This window comes from Misgurnus anguillicaudatus, chromosome 24 (assembly GCF_027580225.2).
Source record: "Misgurnus anguillicaudatus chromosome 24, ASM2758022v2, whole genome shotgun sequence".
In the NCBI taxonomy this organism is placed as follows: Eukaryota; Metazoa; Chordata; class Actinopteri; order Cypriniformes; family Cobitidae; genus Misgurnus; species Misgurnus anguillicaudatus.
This window is the reverse complement of record NC_073360.2, coordinates 15,579,208-15,599,885: the sequence shown is the minus strand read 5'-3', so window position 1 is coordinate 15,599,885 and position 20,678 is coordinate 15,579,208. Positions and strand designations below refer to the sequence as shown.

General features: G+C 37.1%; 1 protein-coding gene across 1 annotated transcript; it reads right to left on the bottom strand.

Annotated features, from left to right (window-relative positions):
- Positions 1 to 2,205: 2,205 nt before the first annotated feature.
- tada2a (transcriptional adaptor 2A) lies at positions 2,206 to 16,631 on the bottom strand. The gene is made up of 15 exons (XM_073862720.1): positions 16,362 to 16,631; positions 15,754 to 15,868; positions 15,594 to 15,653; positions 15,345 to 15,436; positions 14,929 to 15,086; positions 13,847 to 13,935; positions 13,679 to 13,751; positions 13,195 to 13,258; positions 10,736 to 10,779; positions 6,013 to 6,123; positions 5,726 to 5,797; positions 5,387 to 5,519; positions 4,802 to 4,845; positions 2,947 to 3,020; positions 2,206 to 2,840 (listed from the first exon to the last, which is right to left on the bottom strand). Exons 1-15 carry the CDS (start codon positions 16,376 to 16,378, stop codon positions 2,655 to 2,657), a joined length of 1,332 nt encoding a protein of 443 aa, XP_073718821.1. The 5' UTR covers positions 16,379 to 16,631; the 3' UTR covers positions 2,206 to 2,654.
- Between the last annotated feature and the right edge of the window lie 4,047 nt (positions 16,632 to 20,678).

Below are 20,678 nucleotides of genomic sequence, written 5' to 3'. Positions count from 1 at the left end.
GCATGTGAAATCCAGGCTAAAGTCTTATAATCTAATGAGATTGGCAGCATCAGGAGTTTAATTTCACTCATTGACATGACCTTACTCAGTCAATATTAAAGATAGCAAGCTTATTTTTTCACACAATGTTCTTTACATTATGCTTTAAGAAAACAGTAAATCACAAAAAATAACTTTAGCTGGGTTTTTTTTACAGGCAGGTCTCAATAAAGTCTCAATCTTTATACAACTGTTAATCTGAATCCTGCTCTCTAGAGCACAATCAATACAAGCCATTGAAAACCATACTGGTAGACCACCATCACATATATCTTTAAAGCTCTCAAATGCAACTTTCTAGCTATTACACCTGCCAAGAGCTTTCAATCCATTATTTTATCTGCCTGTATGCCACTTCCACTCCATGATCAAGTGGCAGTTTTCTCCTGTTAGTTTCCCCTTTCCAACTTTCCCCAATGTCATTGTGACTGAACCAAGAAGATCCAGAGATTCTGAAAACACGGATATGTGCTGTCCTGCTTATGAGATTTCTCCTATCATTCTCTGAGCCATAAAATCTTGTGACCAAATCTGCCACAGATAAATGTGTAGTTTTAGCTCAAAAATGGTATAGATCATTTTTTAAAACATGTTAAAATTGACACTTTGTAGGTGTGGGCAAAAATGTACAATTGATTGTATCCTGTTAAATGCAAATGAGCTGATCTCTGCACTAAATTCCAGTGCTGTGGTTGGATAGTGCAGATTAAGGGGCAGTATTATCCCCTTCTGACATCACAAGGGGAGCCAAATTTCAAAGACCTATTTTTTCACATGCTTGCAGAGAATGGTTTACCAAAACTAAGTTACTGGGTTGTTCTTTTTCACATTTTCTAGGTGGATAGAAGCACTGGGGACCCAATTATAGCACTTACACATGAAAAAAGTCAGATTTTCATGATCCAGCTAAATATCAAAAGTACCCCATGATTTACTCACCCTCAAGCAATCCGAGATACATATGTCCATCATCTTTCAGACAAACACATTACACCGAAAAAAATGATTCATTCAATTTACTCAAAAAATAAATCAATTTATTTATGCTACAATTAAACAAAAACAAAAAAAAATTAGAAAGGCAAAACAAAACAAAAAACTTTTGTTTAAATGTAGCTTAAATAAATTGATTGCAACTACTTACCTTAAAAAATTGAGTAAATTGAATGAATCCTTTTTTTTTTCAGTGTAGGAGTTATTTTAGTAAATGTCCGTGCTTTTCCAAGCTTATAAATGGGAGAAAACAGGGATCAGGGACTTTAAACCCCCTAAAAGTGCATTCATCTTTCACAAAGGTAATCCACACGGCTCCAATGGGCTAATAAAGGTCTTCTGTGGGTAATTTATGCGACTGTGTAAGAAAAATATCCAGATTTCAATATTTATAAACTGTAATATCTAGCTTCCAGTAACGGCGCCATACTTCACGCAAGAGTTTTAGCGTAGTGAGTGTTGGTTGCCAAATTATGGTACATTGCGCAGTGAATCACGTAAGTTCAAGATGCAGTTGTTACCGGAAGCTAGTTATTGTAATTTATAAAGTTAGAAATCTGGATTTTTTTTACAGTATCGCATCGATTACTTTAAAAAAGAGCTTTATTAACCCCTTGGAGCCGTGTGGATTACTTCTGTGAAGAATGAATGCACTCCTAATGTGTTCGTCTGAAAGATGATGGACATTTGCATCTCGGATTGCTTGAGGGTGAAGAAATCACTTTTGATATTTTAAGTATCATTTTAAGGTAGGCAAAACTAAAGGCTTTCAAACTCTGAGCCATACAGAAAACCAAATAGCATGAGACCTGCATGCTTCACTGATACATCACTTACAACAAGGATGCAAATAAAAACATAATTTCAAGCCCAATGGCTTTCAGACTTCAAACAGACCTTAATTTCTCCGTAGGGTTATGCTTAGTTGGGCAGTGCTTATCATCAAAGGTCAAATCTGATGCGTTAATCAGTTGGCTAAGGCGCAATGACTCGGGTCTATGCTGTTGAGATATGTTCAATCTCAATGGCTGCCAGTGTTAGTGACAGGTCCCACACGTGACACCAGAGCGTGTTGTCGTTAATTTGTGATGATAGTCAAAAAATAAATTTGTACAGGTTTGGAACAACTTATACAAAAATATTCTGCCATTCTCAAAAACGACGCCCATTACATTCTCATTAGTGCAAATTTTTTTATTAAAGTCATCAATAACACAGCAAATACTACTAAGATAAATACATTATACCATATATTTCTGCTTTGCAATAGTGATTACTTTGGGGAAAGGGGGCGTGAAACATAATTCGGATATGTTCTTGACATTCATCCAACAATTCTGGAGTTTAAAGATTATCGACAAATTCAACATTTTTCGACGAGATACAGGTAGGCAAACCAAACACGGTTTTAATATTTTATGTTCACAATCACAATAATCCTCAACACAAAATGATTTAGTCTTTGTACACAATCAAGTTTAATACCATATAGGTGCAACTCTACATATGTATGAATTACTCAGAACAGAATGACACATAACTAGTACACTTATAATCTATTCATCCACTGTTACTCTTTTACATTTCTACCTTCACATGTCCTTGTAGCAGTTCGACTGAAGTTAAGCTTTATTGATGTAGCCCTCTTTGATAAGGAAATCATAGATTTTGCGTGTTTTGTTGACATCTATCTTGATAAGCGATCGAGCCTGTGCCAGTCGTAGACCCCCCTGTCGTCGGCATTCGTTCAGCAGGGCCTGTTTGTACTCCAGATACGCTCCAGGCACCAGACGAACCACCTGACATAACTGAGGGAGATGATGAGAAAATCATTTAAGATTCATTATATCACATCAATGAGGCAGATGTCTTCAAGATGAGCTCAGGCTGGAGATAAAATCATGTTTGCCAAACCTCTTTCTCTCTCTCGTTAAGCTTTTCCGTGCCAGGCAGCCCTGTCAAGTTAAGGGGAGGTGCACTTCGTCTGCCTGAGGGGAAGAAGAACCAGAAACCATCATGTATATAAACTGTTGCCAAGCAATGTAGCAACTGGGGGCACATTAATAAAAATGCAAATGACTTGCAGTCACAGGTGTGCATGTTTTACAAAAGCTTGAAATGTTTCTTATAAGATAAGAGAACGAAAACCGTCTTATAATTCTCAACATGCATATGTACACAATGTAAGTACATGAAGGTATTCACATTTTATATGCACACCTTTATAAACTGATGTTGACAAAATAAATGCATCAGGGTGATTCTCGTGAAATTAGACTTATGAAACATTTTGATAAAAAAAGTAAATGCAAAGTAAGAGTATTAAAATAAGAAGCATACAGTTACAAACATTTCTTCACATACTATTTTGCACATGATTTCAAATGACATCATACAAACTAATTTTGTTGTTTTTTCCACATTTAAGGGGAAACATTTCATTACCGCAACGTGTCCATGACTGGATTTGGGTTCTTTGACATGGAAATATTTATAATTAAAAAAATAAAAAAATTAAAACCTTCAGTGCATGTTATACTATAAACATTTACAGTAAAGAAACATGAGGTATTTGGTGATAATTGGTAAATGTAGAGACAATAATAATGAATATAAATGTGTCCAAAAAAAAAAAAAATTCTCATCCTCCGCAACAATTTTCAATCATTGTTTAAGCCCTCAAGGAACTAACGTTTTCAAAAAAAAATTAGTTGGAAGGGACATAATTGATTGTGACACTCAAGATGGCTACCAGGTAAGCAGTTCTTAATTTTTCTCTCCAGAAAAAAGTTGAATTTTTTTTGTCATAGTACAGACAACTTTTTAGTTCTCATTGCCGAAACATGAGTTTGTAAATGCATATATTTAATGTAATATCATGTTGCGGTAATGATAATTTTTAGTAATGATAATCTAAAAAAAAAAAATTATAATTCTATAGGAAATATTTTTTAAATCCTCAAAAAAAAATGGTAATACCTTCAGACCTTAATCTTATATGTGCAAAAAAATTACTTCAAGGGCTTTTAAAAAAATCTGATGCTGTACACCTTCCAAGTCTGGATTTCGTGAGAATCACCCGTTCAACATAATGTTTATATGAAACAGATGAAATCTTAATCAATGTTATGTTAGATAATTTGTTTGACAATTGAAGAGCTTAGATGCAAAACCCTCTAAGTGCATCTGACATGTTTTTTGTAAATTATCATTTTATATCATGCTCTTATGTTAAGGTTCAGTAATTAACATTAATGGAAATGAAAAGGTTATTAGTCGGTAATTAAAATGTCTTATTTTCACAAATGTCACTTCATTAGTATTTGACTAACGGATTCTGCCAACAAAACGGTATTTCTGAAAGGCCCGAGGCCTGGGATTAAGCGGATTTGAAGCAAAAGTCTTATATGAACGTATTACACATGCAGAGAGGATTTAGTTAATATCATTATGCCGAAGGTGGCGTTTAGTGGCTTTTGCATCTGAGATCTTCAAATTTAGGGTTAGGGTTTAAGACAACTTTTATAAAAGGTTTTGATCCCCTTCATTTGTTGACTAGTGTGTATATATATATATATATATATATATATATATATATATATATATATATATATATATATATACAGCGGATCATCGCAGAGAAAACTATTTATTGTGTCTAAGCCTGCGGCTACATGGCTGAAAACAACATCACGGAGATTGAAAACACCGGCTGAGCGGAGAACAGGAGACTGAATGTGAAAAACAGTGGAGATGAGCAGCACTGTACCTGAGGTAGTGATGGTGGTCACCACAGGGGTGATTCCAGCGTCTCTGTCAGAGAGAAACACAACAGGACATTATCACACAAATGCTTTTCAAACATCTCCAAAAAACCGTCTGGGACAAATCGAGGGACACTCAGCTTTTAGTGTGCTTTGAATAGCTGCAGTAAATTGTTTAAAGCAAGTACCCAGCTCCAAAAACACACTCTTTCTGACAACGCAAACACCCACAAGCTGTCTGAATGAGAATTCACTGTGAACCAATAGATCTTGATAAAACAAGCACATGAAGGTATACTATATTAGTATTTCTTAATGATACTCCTTGCAGAAAAATTGCATTAACGTTTCAAGTAAAACGACAATTAAAATACTACTGCAGTGCGTTGTGGGATTGTCATCTTCAAAAAGGACACGTGAAATACATACTCCATTTAGGCCAAAAGGAAGTCTTTTTATAAAAAAACAGTGATACAATGCTGTCTAGTTAGGCAGCTCTCTAGCTATTAGAGGAGAACTAGTATTCCTGAATCAAACTAACAAGAAGTATGTGGTGTACATCATGAGGAAGAGGATGAGAAAGAGCTTACATAGCAGCTTGTTTGTGCAGCCACTGCTGGCATGCACGGGAATCATGAATGTACTGCAAAACGTCACACAGCATGTTTCTCTTTCGGCGCTCATCCTCCCGTATGCGTTTCACACGCTCGTATACCTTTGCACCTGCGGGACAAGTGACAGGTTAATAACTTTAAATCTGACACATCATTAACAATAACAAAAAGCAGACTATAATAGAAACCATTGGGTCAAATCTTCAGTGGAAAAATGTGATTCGGCTAAATTAGTGAGTTCCTTAACCTCGTTTTGATTTAGGTTAGTTCCCATGATGCACTTATGAATTTGTGTGGACCTTCAGCTGGTCTTACCGCAGAAGGACTGAATTCCCTCTCTCCTGTATTCCTGCAGTCTTTGGATCTCTCTCCTCAGCTCGAACTCCACTGTGAACGAGCGTGTGAGGAAACATTGAAAAGCGTGAAAAAGAACAGATGTAAACTTTAAAGCCGACGGACAGAACTGTTGTATCACAAGTTGAACAGGCCTGACTGATCCTGGGTCAGACCCAGTCTAGAGATTATCCTACAATTGGCATGACGGACCAAAATCATTTTATATATAATATGTTGACAAAAGCTGGTCGACATGCATGACTCACAGGCATGACTCTCTATAAACTTGTCGTGCTCTATGGGTCCCACCACCCTGGCAAAGCGACGCATGACATCATAAAGGTCCTGGACTTCCTTTGGATATCGCCTTTCTAGCACTGTCAACACAAAAAGACGCAAACAAACAATTGAATGAAAGAATGAAAAATAAATGTAATAGGTGTTGCCTATAGGTTTTTATTTTAGTTCACTTTATAAAACACTGTGTTGTTGGTTGAAATATGAACAAAGCCAAACATTGGTTTAAATTAACCCAGGAAATGTTCTTCCTCAGTCAAAACAACCAAGCAGACATTCATTTATTTCATTGGTTGGGTTTGACCATATATTACCCAATTATGGGTGGAAACAAGCCAACAGAGTGATTTTTATGCAATGTACATTAAAAAATATAACTATTTGAGACGCATGCGCATTCATCAGCACAAATTTCAACAGCATATGCAATTACAGTATGCACTTTTTATAACTTATAAGTGTATTCGCACAGCATGTTAACAGAATTGAACAGAGACTTTGCCTGGGTATTTAAACCCCCAAATATTGACATCGGGGATATCAGAATGGTTAAAAGCTTTGAGTAAAAACTAAAATTTTCACCAAGGCTGATATTTGCATGGAATTGCCCATAGGTAGTAAATACACAAATAGCGCTCTTCGCCTGTGTACAGTAGACCCGACAACCTCTATAAAAAGCCATTTGAAGAGAAGTACATGCAAAAATCTTCGCCATCCCTTGTGAATAAAAGTAAAAGGCTCAAAACTCGGTCAATATCCTAACATATTCAGTAAACATGGTTAAAAACTCTTGCATCTTGATGGACGGGTGCCGTAGGTCATCCATTCCTACTTTCATGCACTTAGAGAAATCTTATGGGGCGTAAACACCAAACGCGAATTTTTTTACATAAAAGGTCAATACAAAGATGCAAATAGATGTGAACTCGTGCGGGGAAATGCGAATTACGCAAATTGGGTGCAGTGATGCTGCAAAAACACACGCTATTTACCTCAAACGCATCTTCTTGCAACTTAAAAATATTAAACTCAAGCGAAAAATTTGCATGACATGAAGTTACATCCCGCTAGTAATCTAGGAACGCGATGCTTTGGTTTTGGTGTGTATGCAGCATTAAATGTTGTTTACACCTCGTATGAAGATATGCTTTGGTCAATCGGATCACAAGTAGACGACGCTAAATAAACGGGGTGTTAAACGTTTTGAGCTCGTCCACTTTTGACCACATTTCACCGGATTGCTTTTGTGGTGTAGACGCGCATGTGGTCGAATGTGTTTGAACACCAACAAAAGATCGCCAACTCTCTGCCTGTTGATCTAATGTGTGATCTATTGAGGAAAATGTTTTTACATCGGTCCTGACTTCTAGCGCAAACCCAGTGTTTGGCGGCCTTTAGGCTTTCATTGATAAAAGTAAAGCAGCTGCTCTCCGCCTATTTCATTTTTGTTCATTTTTGAATGTTGCGCAAGCTTATTTCATCAATTGCTCTGAAATATCAAAGAAAGCTCTGAAATATACATGTACAAAACACTGTGCAACACAAGCAGAGGTATCTATTACATATTAGTAAACCCGTCATAAAAATTTTTTTACGAAAGCAAAAGGACTCGCCCATAGACCACCCCCCTCAGTAGTCAGGACCAAAGCGGTTGAAAGTGGACAAAAGAGATGAATTAAAATACCAGGTGTACACGTGAATGTGTGTCTCTCATCCACTTGTGATCCGATTGACCAAAATGTAAACAGACCCTTAGACACCAATTAGGCAGTATTTCTGAATGACCTGAGGCTGGGATTAAGCAGATTTGAAATGAAAGTATTTGATAAACGTATAATTGATGCTGAGAGCATTTGTTCAATACCCTTATTTAATTTTTGACAGAGGTGGTATTTAGCAGCTTTTGCATCTGAGCTCTTTATTTAAAAACGGAAAGTGAATGATTCAACTGGGTCTCAGTAAAAATCTTCACCCACCACTGAAGTTCAGACCCCTCTGAAGAGTTCAATGACCCAGCGCTACCGGCGACCAGCACCACCATGACTGAGCGAGACAGGAACAGAAAGCTGCTATGTGGGTGAGCGTGAGGCGTGATTTTCTGCCTGCACCAGCTTTCCACGATGTTGCCAAGAAATGCACACACACCTCTCCCCGTCACTCTTTTTGACACATCCACACTTTATCCTTAAGAGAGATGCATACACATCGTTCGGGCTGTATCGAGCTGAAACGTCTGTGCGTTTCACACAGCAGTAGCCGATGGGATGCGAGACAGGTCAAGCTGTCTCGCTCTCTTGAATTGAAGATAAACCAACACCGCTGCGAGCCATCAGGTCTTGGCCGCCGCTTCCATTATCGCTCTCGCACACACTTTCCCGCTGTCTCCATGACAACAAGGCTCCGGTTCCACGGTAACTATCGTCTCTCTTTTGTCTTGAGAGTGCGGGGAGATGAGGAGGGCGGCTGGGAGCCGACAGATAAATAAAAATGACTTAAAGCCTTCGCACATCACAAACACAAGATGCGACTCAGGAAAACGTGCAAACCCGATTGAATTTCGCTCTTTCTCCAGCATGAGCAAATAGGAAATAATTGGATAAGCGTATTCCCATCGGAAGAGCATTGTCCAGAGGGAAATAGCCAAAAATGGGGTTGTGTTTACTGACAGAAGGCACACTGCTGAGAGGGCACAGATCAATAAAAACTCATAAAGAAGCAATCTTCATTGTCATCAGAGATGAAATGCTCATTTTATGCCAAACTATTCATAGGGGGGCAATCACAGTCACTGAAAACTGTTTTGGAATCAGTGTTGATCTGGGATCGCTGTAATCCAGACATTTATGTAAACATTTACTACACAGATGGCTTTTGTTATTGGAGGTTGAGAAGGTTCATCATGCAATCTGTAAATATCTGCATGGGGAATATTACCTAACATATAGTATGAATATGGGTAGTGTGAATAAAATACGTACGTACTACATTAGCCATGTTGATACATCACGTGACATACGTCTTCATAACATCAAGTGAGCCAATAACTTGGGTAATGTTAAACAAGCACAATTTAACCACAAGGAACAGATGCTTTCCTTATGTATTTACATTTGAATAAAGCTGCCTTACAGCTTTCTCACATTTTTGAAAATGACGACGCCTCTCCTTTTTCTCACGGTGCATCAAATGCACACTTCGAAATCTTGATGAAGTAGTAGGTTATCCGGGTACTTTTTGGCTGCTGTTTTTGGAACACTATGAATTCGGACATACTACTCGCCTTGCCTACTGATGTTTGCCGATAAGGTCAATACGGAAGTGACTTAAACTGCAATTCATGGAGGCCGGCTCCAAAAGGGAGTCAATTCCTATAGACCCCTTTGTTAAAATGCCCAACTTCAGAGCAGAAAATAATGTTTACAGTCTGGTACAAAAAGTGTTTTTGGTCTATATAGCTAATTTTGACCTTCATGACAACTATGAGGGGGTGAATTATATTAAGCCTTAAATTATATTAAAGGATTAGTCCATTTTCTTAAAAAAATCCAGATAATTTACTCACCACATCATGTCATCCAAAATGTTGATGCCTTTTTTCAGTCAAGAAGAAATTATGTTTTTTGAGGAAAACATTCCAGGATTTTTTCTCATTTTAATGGACTTAAATGGACCTCAACACTTTAAAATTGCAGTTTCAAAAGACTTTAAAAGATCCCAAACGAGGCATAAGGGTCTTATCTAGCGAAACAATTGTCATTTTTGGCAAGAAAAATAAAAAATATGCACATTTAAAAAGCAAGTTGTCTTCTTCGTCCGGCTGTGTGACTCGCCAGCGCAACCTCACGTAATTGCATAATGCTTTGGAAAGGTCACGTGTTACATATATGAAACGCACATTTGCGGACATTTTACACAATAAACTGACACAAAGACATTAATTTGTATTATTCGACACATAACAATGTCGGAACGGTCCTCTTTCTCCACACTTGTAAACACTGGGGCGTAGTTTCGCATACGTCATCCGTGACCTCTTGACGTGATGACGTACTACGTGAGGTCGTGCAGGTGCGTCAAACGACCGGAGGAAGACGAGAGATTTCGCTAGATAAGACCCCCATGCCCCGTTTGGGATCGAGTCCTCTGAAACTGCAATTTTAAACTGCATTAAAACTGTTAAGTGTTGGGGTCCATTAAAGTCCATCAAAACGAGAAAAGTCCTGGAATGCTTTCCTCAAAAAACACAACTTCTTCTTGACTGAACAAAGAAAGACATCAACACCCTGGATGACATGGTGGTGAGCAAACCATCTGGACTCTTTCAAAGAAAATTTACCAATCCTTTAAGCCTTAATAATTAAGGGCGTGGCCCCCTGACTCACGTGTGAACGGCCACTGCTTTCACTAGAGTCAAGCTAGGAGGGTGTGGTTTTAGCAACCATCCACCTCAGCTTCACCCACGTCCCACCTCTTACCCATTTTTGGTTATCCCTGAGTGGTGCGCAGTGATGCGTGGCCAAAATGTAGACGACAGGCACCACCCACTATTGGCTTCAAAATAGCAGTTCACAAACCTATGGGTGACGTCACGAACACTATGTCCATATTTTTAGAGTCTATGATTTTCGCCTACTATATAGCATGGAAGTAGGCGATTTCAGATGCAGTTCATGTTTCAAAAACAGTTCTTACTCTGAAACTTGCGTAGGTTGAGCAGTCCGTGGTCCCGAATGATCCTAAAAGGCAAAAACACCACATTTTAAACAAATTAGCAAAAAATTTAACTAGCAAACAAACAAACACATAGGTTAAAGGAACAGTATGTAGGATTGTGGCCAAAACTGGTATTGCAATCACAAAACTTGTGGCTGAAACTGGTACTGCAATCACACAACTGGTGGCCAATACACAACATGACAACATAAATATCAGTTGAGGGCTGCAACTCCACTTTTTAAATGACAATATCCTGGCCAGACCACTGTTGTCAGTGATATAAGTATTTGAAATGAAAATGATTTCTTAATGTCTAATGACATACCAGGGCCATTTTATCATTAATTGATATAAATTTCTTACATACTGTTCCTTTAAGTAACTAAAGTAAGGTAATATACGGTAAATTAATCCTAAATAGATTTTAACACAACTTTAGCTTTAAAATGTGATTGGTTGAGCCAAATTACTTCAGACCATTAAAACAGCACATAACCTAAAGTTATGCTAATTTACAACAATTGTTTGTGGAAAATTGTTCATTGTGACTATATTGTATATTATTATGCTGGAAACACTTTCCACAAGGTTTTATTAGTAAACCTTAGTAAATGCATTAACAAATATGAACAAACAATGAACAATATCGTTTTTCAACATGTTAATGTAATTCTTGTATAGTTCATGTCAATACAGTTGTTCATGTTAGTTCATGGTGCAATAATTAATGTTAACAGTAACTTTTGGTTTTATAAATGTATAACTGAATGCTGAAATTAACATTAAGAGTAAACGCATAGTTACTGGTCTTATAGTAAATCATTCATTGATGCACGCCAATAAAACATTTTAATAAATAATCTTTAATCAAAATATAACAACTAATTAGTCTGTTGAAATGACTTTCCATTTTTGAGTAATGTCAGCAAGCCCTTTAATTTTCACACCCCTCACATTCAATAATCTCTGACCTCTTTGTGTGATTCAATCAGTTTCAGAGTGATACAAGCTGAATGATTTATTAATGGTCACGTTCTTCCTGATACCATTTTTTAAACCCTAGTTAGTGTGTAATGTTGCTATATTAGCATAAATAATTCCTGTAAAATGATAAAGCTCAAAGTTCACTGCCAGGCGATATATTTTCTTCAATAGAATTCCTCTTTAAAAGCCTACAACGAACGGCCGGTTTGGACTACAGTCCTCTATTTCCTGCTTTAATGACGTCAGTAAAACAGTTTGTTGACTAAACTCCGCCCACATGAATACGTCAGTCACCAGCTTTGGCTCAAATGGCTCTGCTAAGCTAAGCTGCTATCGAATCACAGCACACTAAACAAACTACACAATCAGAACTTGTTACGTATTTCTGAAGGAGGGACTTCACATTACAAGGAGTCATCAGCCTGTTTTGAGGACAGTGAAAACAGCGCTATACAGATAAGTAAATTGTGTGGAAAATACTGCGTTTTTTTACACCTGAAACATGAACACATGTTATATTGCCCACTATAAACACAATCAAAGCTTCAAAATCACAGACAGAACGGGAGCTTTAAGGTTGAGGTTAAACTTAAACCTAAATCCAGTGGTTTTAAGAGTTTATTAAAGCTCCACATCTTGCCTAACAAAACTCTTTAACTATGGGTAAAATCAGTATAAAACAAACCCTCCTGTGTCACATACCCAAATTTAACTACACTCATCAGCTGGAATGATCAGCTTATTGCTATGTTTTATTGAAAGCATCTCATTACTGTGTTCGGGGAGAGCGGAGTGTGGTGAGGTCAGGAGGTCTCAGACAACAGCTGTGTCTCCATTTCAGGACAGAACAGAGGTCAAGTTCATACACATATACCCCAAACCATTTAGAGGGCAACCAGGGCTTGTTAATACTGATTTACACAAAGATCTGCTATTACTAGAATTGTCTGTGTATTTGTGTTTGAAGATCAGGCATGCGCATCTGTTGCTATACATAAGGTTTGCATTTGGTCACGTCAACAAAGCACTTTACTCTCTCATGTGCATGTGTACTTTCTTAATTTAAAGTGAAATGAATTGTGGTATTGGTATATTTTTTAAACTTAAATGTAACCCTGGACCACAAAACCAGTCATAGGGGGAATTTTTAGGACAATATATGGTCAAGATACAACTATTTGGGAAAAAACTAAATGTTGGGAAAATCGCCTTTATAATGGTTATAGTAAATGAATTCCTTAGCAACAATACACATAATTATTGTTCAATCAATTGTTGGCTATTACAAAAAATATCCCCAGTGCCCCTTATGACTGATTTTGTGGCCTGGGGTCACAAATGCTTTAATGGAAATTAAAATAACTTTATCTAGCTTTTTAAAAATGTAGTAGTCAAGTGCTGCCCCCTATTGGTTTTCTATGGCAAGACAAGAGACATCATTTTCAACTTACTTTTTCCTTCTTTGCCTCTCCTTCAGTCTGGAGTGATAAATATCCACTACTGCAACTTTAAGAGCTGTAACAGTGAAATAAATGTAACAGTATTAAAACACTGCAATCACTGTAATGGTTTCATTCAAATGTGCAAAGCTTATGTGATTATTAAAACAATTGTGATCCCCTATACAATTCTCTCACTGTAACAAAACATTGTTACTTCATAACAGAATCCATATTGCTTGTGCTTTCTAACAAAAGTAATAAAATAATGTTTAATATTTTTCAAAGAGCGATTGCATCATGTCCAGTTCTGATGGGTGAGTTACACTAAAGCTGAAGTCACAATAAGGCTTAGGGCATCACTAACAAGAAATTTTGTGCTTAAACCAATCCCAGAGAATCATGTTGCATTTCAGTAAAATGAGAGAAATGGTTAAGGATCTGAATAGTTCTGCAAAGTATGTTTGCTATCATATTTTATCATTGTGGCACTTACAATGTAGAATATCAGAGTCATCATCCACAAAATCTATGTCTTTCAAATCCCATTCGGCATAATTATCAAACTCCTAATTTTCAAGAGAGAGAAAGAGAAATTAACACCAAACAAACACTCTGAAAAATAATATACAAACACACGATACAGTGACTGTACGAAACTGACCTCCATGAAGTCTGCTCGAGCTGGCATATATCCAGCCATATCTCTGGATAGCTGAGAGTCAAATGATGGTCTTGGAGGATCATCCGTTGCTAAAACAGACAAAACACACAACCTTTAACTACTCTTACATTAGACAACATTATATACATCCCAACTCAAGAACAAAATTGTTATCGGAACAAAAAAGTAATTGTTTACTAGGGATGCACCGAATCCAGGATTCGGATTCGGCCGAATACTGGGATTTTTGACGGGGTTCAGGTTGAGCCGAATCCTAGATTTTTTTCCACCGAACTGAATCCTAGGCTTGCGCTACGCTGGTCGACGTCACACGGCCGTTGATTACACCAATCGGGTGCTGATGTGGAGATAAGCTTTTTCTTTCGGTGAGCCTTAGGGGTGGTTCACATTTTGCGGACGCACCTGGAAAAACGAGCGTGTCGCACCGCATCGCTTTCATTATGCATATGCTTATGGTAATTGTCAAAATAGTTTTTCCCACTTGTCATCCTGGCATAATGTTGCCTATCCTTTTTTTACAGTTAAAATTAAATAAAATGAAAAAATACAATGCTGTGGACGTTGTTTACTTCATTAATGTGTTTTACTGTGTTAATGGATAAGGATGCGAGTAGGATTCGGTATTCGGACGAATCTTAAACAGTGAATTCGGTATTCGGCCGAACCAAAAAAATCTGGATTCGGTGCATCCCTATTGTTTACGTACCTTCATGTATTCCAAATATTTATATTGACCTATACATCTTTATATTTATATATCTTTAATACCTACATATTTTAAAAAATAATAAAAAAGTAAAACAGTGAGTGAAATCAAACTTAGATTATTTAGATTATGAGACTTTATCCTAAATCTCACAGACAGGGTCACATAATATGTGTTTTTGTTACTTGACCACCAATGATTACTGTATGCTTTTATTGTATATAAAAAACCAGAGTCATATAAGTATCGATCTGTTAAATTCTTGTTTGTATATATATACTTAATGTCAGATCTACATATCAGTAGCTTGTTAATTCACATAAAACAGTTTGAATGTTAGCAGGTGCTTCCTTACGCTTAAAGGGAATGGCTGTGTCTGCTGTTCGATGCTCTTCCATCTGTCTGAGATTGAGCAAAGTGGAGGAGAAGAGAGGATTGTTGATGAAGTTCTTCATGTAGTGGCCTTCGCATTCCTCTTTAGTCTTGGTACGCATCTGATAAGCCACGTCCTGCCTAAAAAACAGGACAGATCTCAAACATTAGCCTCCAATGCATCTCAGTATCAGATACAGTAACATATCTTAAAAATATATCTTCAACAGATAGTATAATACAAACATCTGGACCCACTTCATATTAAGTATCTTTAACTACGGTGTGTAATTACATAAGAAAAAAAACATACCGTAGCTACATACCTTGTACAAGGGAGTAGTATAACAAAGGATAGTTCTTAATTGATTGGTGTTAAGTTGAGAAACTACACACTGCCAGTTGCCAAAGCCACAATCCATCACAGCTTCTAAAAGCGCCATCTCTTCTTGGGCAGTCCAGCCAGACTCTAATACTGGAAAATCTGATGTCTGGAAGAAATTAGATCGAAGTAAACATGTAACTTCTGTATGCATGATTGTACAAGCCGCAAGAAGGTACAATAGATTTATAATATAAACTGATCAATATAATCAGACTTACCTAAATAAGCAACCTAACTACTTTAACTAATTTTCTTATTCTTACCATGATTTCATACTTGTGGTCACTTTGATGCTTTTTATATTCGTATCCTCTGGTAAAACACTGTAGCAGAGAGATAAATATACAATATATTAAAATGAACAATGGAAGTGGATATCTTGTACACAAAGTAACTTGACACTGAAGCAATCTGGTGATCCACCTGCAGACACAGGAGGAAATGTGAAGGTCCACATTCAGCACACTTTATGTAGGGCTCCACTAAATAAGATGAACAGCCACGACAGGGAGGCTTATCGAAAGGATCATTTCCAAAAAATGTAAGACATAAAGACACCCTCAGAATAGAGTTTCAAATGTTTTACAGGCACATCATTCAACATATCTTAATAATGTACACACCAGTAGATTATACTAAATTCAATTACTACAATAAAACTTTAGTTAAATAACGTGGAACAAAATACCATATTTAAAAAGATGATAATATTAAATTATAAATGTGCAATGTTTAGAGTAACTGTATAGTAAGACACATGTACTGTGGCAGTACTAGTATAGTACACTGACGGCATCATTCAGTATACCATGGTACTTAATGGTAATGAAATGGGTACCATATTCATTCAAAAAATGTCCAGAAACATGGTAACTTAAAGGCATAGTGGTACGTGTTGTCAGTGTATTTTTACCATGATACATATTTGTAAGTGATGTCGCGCGCGTTTGGTCTTCCTAGCTGTTTTTATGCATTAAAATAGCACATTTGTGATTTGTTGACAAACTGATGACAAATACTTACTTCCAAAAGACGCCAGGCGATCCATGTTTCAGATGATGTCTGATTTTTGTTAATACTCGTAGCAGATGTCAAATATTCCTCTCAATAGTTATGAGCACAGCTAATATTTAACGGCTCTGTTTGGATTAATGAAATTCAACGACTGTTAAATACATTTTTATCAGTAAAAATGAAAACACACATTTTATAGAGAATTCAACACATCACTGCGTTTGTAAACACGCTCCAGTGTTCAAAGAAAATCCAACGAGGAAGAGAAACAGACTGAATCTGTTTGCATACAGCGACCTCCAGCGGAGCCTGAAGTTACAGTTCGCAGACCGATCGGCATCTGACATCAACATACCGCGAGAGCGATTCGATAGCACTGCCATTAAAAAACTCTCGCTGTACTTTGAAAGCCAATTGACCTGCACGGTGCCCCATTAAATTAAATAGAACTAATTAATATTAATATGATAAATATGATTAATAATACGAATAATAGTAATCAATTTAAATTCTGTATTTTTGATACATGCTTGATTTTTTTCTGTCTTTTTGATGCATGCTTGATTTTAATGTGTGTTTCAATCGGTTTCAATGCATTGCTTTAATGTCTTGTATAAACTGGTTTTGGTTAATCTCTATAAGTGCTGTAGGCTATAAACAGTTCTTAAAGATGAAAAATGATTTTAATCATGTGCATGTGATAAAACATTTGCACACACACAATACAACAGAGTAGGCTACAACAAATTTATTTATTAGCTTTATTGTTAAACCAAAGAATGTCATAGAATGACATTATGGGATTTCATCTTTAGAGGGTTTTTTATTTCTTCTCTTTCTCATGAGAACCATCTCTTTTTAAGGGCTAAGACCTGTTCCATCTTCAGCCATAATGGGTTCTAAACACTGATCTATGGGTCCAAATCATAGACCGTAAAAAAATATGGACGCAGTGTCCGTGACGTCACGCATTGGTTTGTGAAGATCGCTTTTGAAGCTTAAAGTAGGCGTGGCCTGCCGTCGCCATCTTGGCCGCGCGTCCCCGCGAATTACTCGCGGAAAACCGATAATGGGTAAAGAGGCGGGACATGGGTAAAGCTGAGGTGAAACCACGCCCGCCTAGCGCGAGTCTAGTGACAGCAGTGGCTGTTCAACCGACACTCAAGCGGCCACGCCCTTAATTATGCAGAAGTTTAAAGCTTAATATAATCTAAACGGATGAGTTACAAAAAAATTCACCCCCTCACAGTTGTCATGAAGGGCAAAATGAGCTATATAGGCCAAAAACACTTTTTGTACCAGGCTGTAAACATATTATTTTCTACTGTAAGTTGGCTCTTTTTAACATGGGAGTCTATGGGAATTGACTCCCTTTTGGAGCCAGCCTCAAGCCGCCAGTCGATGAATTGCGGTTTAAGTCACTTCCGTGTTGGCTTCATTAGAGAGATCGGAAGGTTGCCCCTCGGTCCAAATGAGTTGTCAAATGTTAACATATCGCCTCAAAGCATTTCACTGCCGAGGGGATTCTGTATCGGAACAAACCATATTAGTATTAAATGGAAATAAACAAGTAAACAGGTGAAAACAGATGCACTAAAAATAAATCCTGAAAATAATTTTCACATAAATATATAAATATATGTGGATTTTTGATTGTATTGGTGAAGCTCCTGCAAGCTAAATGTTTATAAATAAAGATGCAACATAGTTAATCTGGTTATAAGAAAGTATTATTGCGCTATAATGGCTTAAGGATGAGTAAAATATGAGTTCATTTTCATTTTGATCTCAATATCTCAAATAAATCTGCCCTTTTTAATCAACGGACTAAGCACTTGTCAAAGAAGGCGGAGTTACTAACCAATCAAATCAAAGCAACCGGATCTGGCTAATCGACCCCCCCAAAAGGCGGGAGATGACACGAGTGGAGAAAAAAAAAAAAATGACACGAGTGGAGAAGTCCAGCGCGAAGCTTGCTGCTTCAGTTTTAACGGCAAGAGTGCGATGTAAGTACTTAAACATTTATTTTGACATTACATAACATTTGACAATATGGTTAGACGACCGACAGTAATAAATACCGTAATGCAAACTACAAAACGCCGTTGCTGTATTAAATAATTCGTAGTGTGTGCGCGAGACAAAAAATATATTAACGGATCAATTTTCAGGGTTTCATTAGGGACACGACTAAAACGAATGTGAGAATATGGCAAACCAATATAATGAACTTATTTACTCGGTTTCCTAGTAGTTTTACACTACATGATGACACGCAAGTTTAATTTGTCCTGAAAGACACGTGAAATCAACTAACTAGCTGTGTTGTTGGACCTTATCATGCATAATATTAATATGGCCCTACTAACCTGTCAAAACAATTTGAGGTTAAATTTAAATTATTAGACTAAACATTTCTCACGTTTTTTTGATAAATGAGCAAGAACTTCACTGATTAAACATTTCCATTCTCCCCTATAATTTTGCATAAAGTTATAATAAGTGTGGTAAGTAGAGACAGACTGCATTTACAATCTCTATCATTACACTAAATTAACATCAAAGTATTACCTTGAGATGTATATCTGGTATCCAGTCATGTGAGTGGTATATATTTTTAAGGGATAGGATATCTTTCCACTCACTACCACACCATTAATGGATATGGATCATCTTGACACTGGACAATGGAGCCATTACAACACAGAAAACCAACATTAGAATAATGCCTTAATGGAATTCTTTGCTTGCATTATATTCTGTAATCACATGTCTTAACGGATGCATTCACGCGAACCAGTGCACGTGAATCATCTTGGTTCATGAATCTGGTTTGCGTGTGTGGGTTAATGCATACAATTACAGAATAATATAATGACAAACACACACACACACACACACACACACATTCGTGACCAATGGTGAATATCATTTATCATGTTGTGTACCGTATTTTCCGGACTGTAAGTCGCTCCGGAGTATAAGTCGGATCAGTCAAAAAATGCGTCATGAAGAGGAAAAAACATATAGAAGTCGCACTGGACTATAAGTCGCATTTATTTAGAAAACTATTATTCTTTTGCGGGGCATTTTGTTTGTTAAGTCTTTCTCTGTTATCTTTAAGTTAATGTTTCAGTTAACCGTTTTTTCCAGGGGTAGGCTACAGGAGCAACATATAGCCCCCTCTCGTGGCTGTGGACGGTAATGTTTTCCTTTGGTTTACGTTAGTCAGTATGAATTAATTTTGACATACAAGTCAGTGTTTCCCCTAGGTTTACAGCTTTGGGGGGGGGGATTGGTTGGGTATGTATATATATTAGGGCTGTCAATCTTCCTCTATTATGCCATTCGAATTTCATTCATTATTTTTTATAATCGATTATTTAATGCTCAAATTTGACTTATTAATATTTACTATACCTATCTACACACGTTGTAAAAACGGGCTTATGCATTGCCAATGCCACTATGAGCTCGTATAGTTGACTTGTTTTAAATTATGTCCACTAGAAGACAAGGCAGTATTACTAATAAACATGTAATTATTTAATAACAGGTGATAGCTTTCTTGCTAATTAATGATTAAGCTTAGACACAAAATTAACAAAGTTGTCAACTTTAATGAAAAATTTCATTATCAACGCAGTTCTCTTTGTTCACGTAGGGGCGGGACATTACTACAGCAACCAACCGGCTCGCAGCTGAAGTATCACAGCTACCAAAGCGCTCAGCTGAAGAAAGCTGGCACTCAGCTGAAAAACAGCTGGCATTCGGCGTCCTCAAGGCGTTTTCAGCCGCGTTTAAAAGTTTTGGTGTGTCCAGCTCCTTAGTTATACAATACTTACACACAGCACACACATCCCCTGGCCTCCAATTTCACTATTCTTTTTTTCATTTAAACACACCTTAGAGAAAGTGTGATCTTGAACTATTTTGTCACTGGTCGAAAAGACAAACTTATCCAAACAAATTAGCATTAAAGACATTCCCAAATCGGTCGTCTATAGGACTGAGAGCGTTTTTTTCCTGACACTGTCCTCTTCACCTTGGCTGCTCCGTTCTCGTCTTCCTCATAACCTGCCAGTGCCTCCGCAATCGCTCTCAGCTCCGCTTTCTCTTTCTCACGTACCTCCTGCTGCTGGTCTTGTTTCAAATGAATTAGCCGATGGAAATGCGGGTCGAGGTAGCTAGCGGTATTTAACAGCATAAATGCGTTAGACAGTGAACACATAAAAAAAATATTTTTAAATCTATTTTTTTAAAAATCCCATTCGAATAGTAGTTTTAACATTCGATTAGTATTATTTCTTTTAATATTCGAATTATATTCGATT

Coding starts and splice junctions, on each gene's coding strand:
- tada2a (XM_073862720.1), bottom strand. Junction 13,259..13,678: donor TGACTCTGATATTCTACATT/GTAAGTGCCACA, acceptor TCACTGTTACAG/CTCTTAAAGTTGCAGTAGTG. Junction 2,841..2,946: donor TTAACGAGAGAGAGAAAGAG/GTTTGGCAAACA, acceptor CATCTCCCTCAG/TTATGTCAGGTGGTTCGTCT.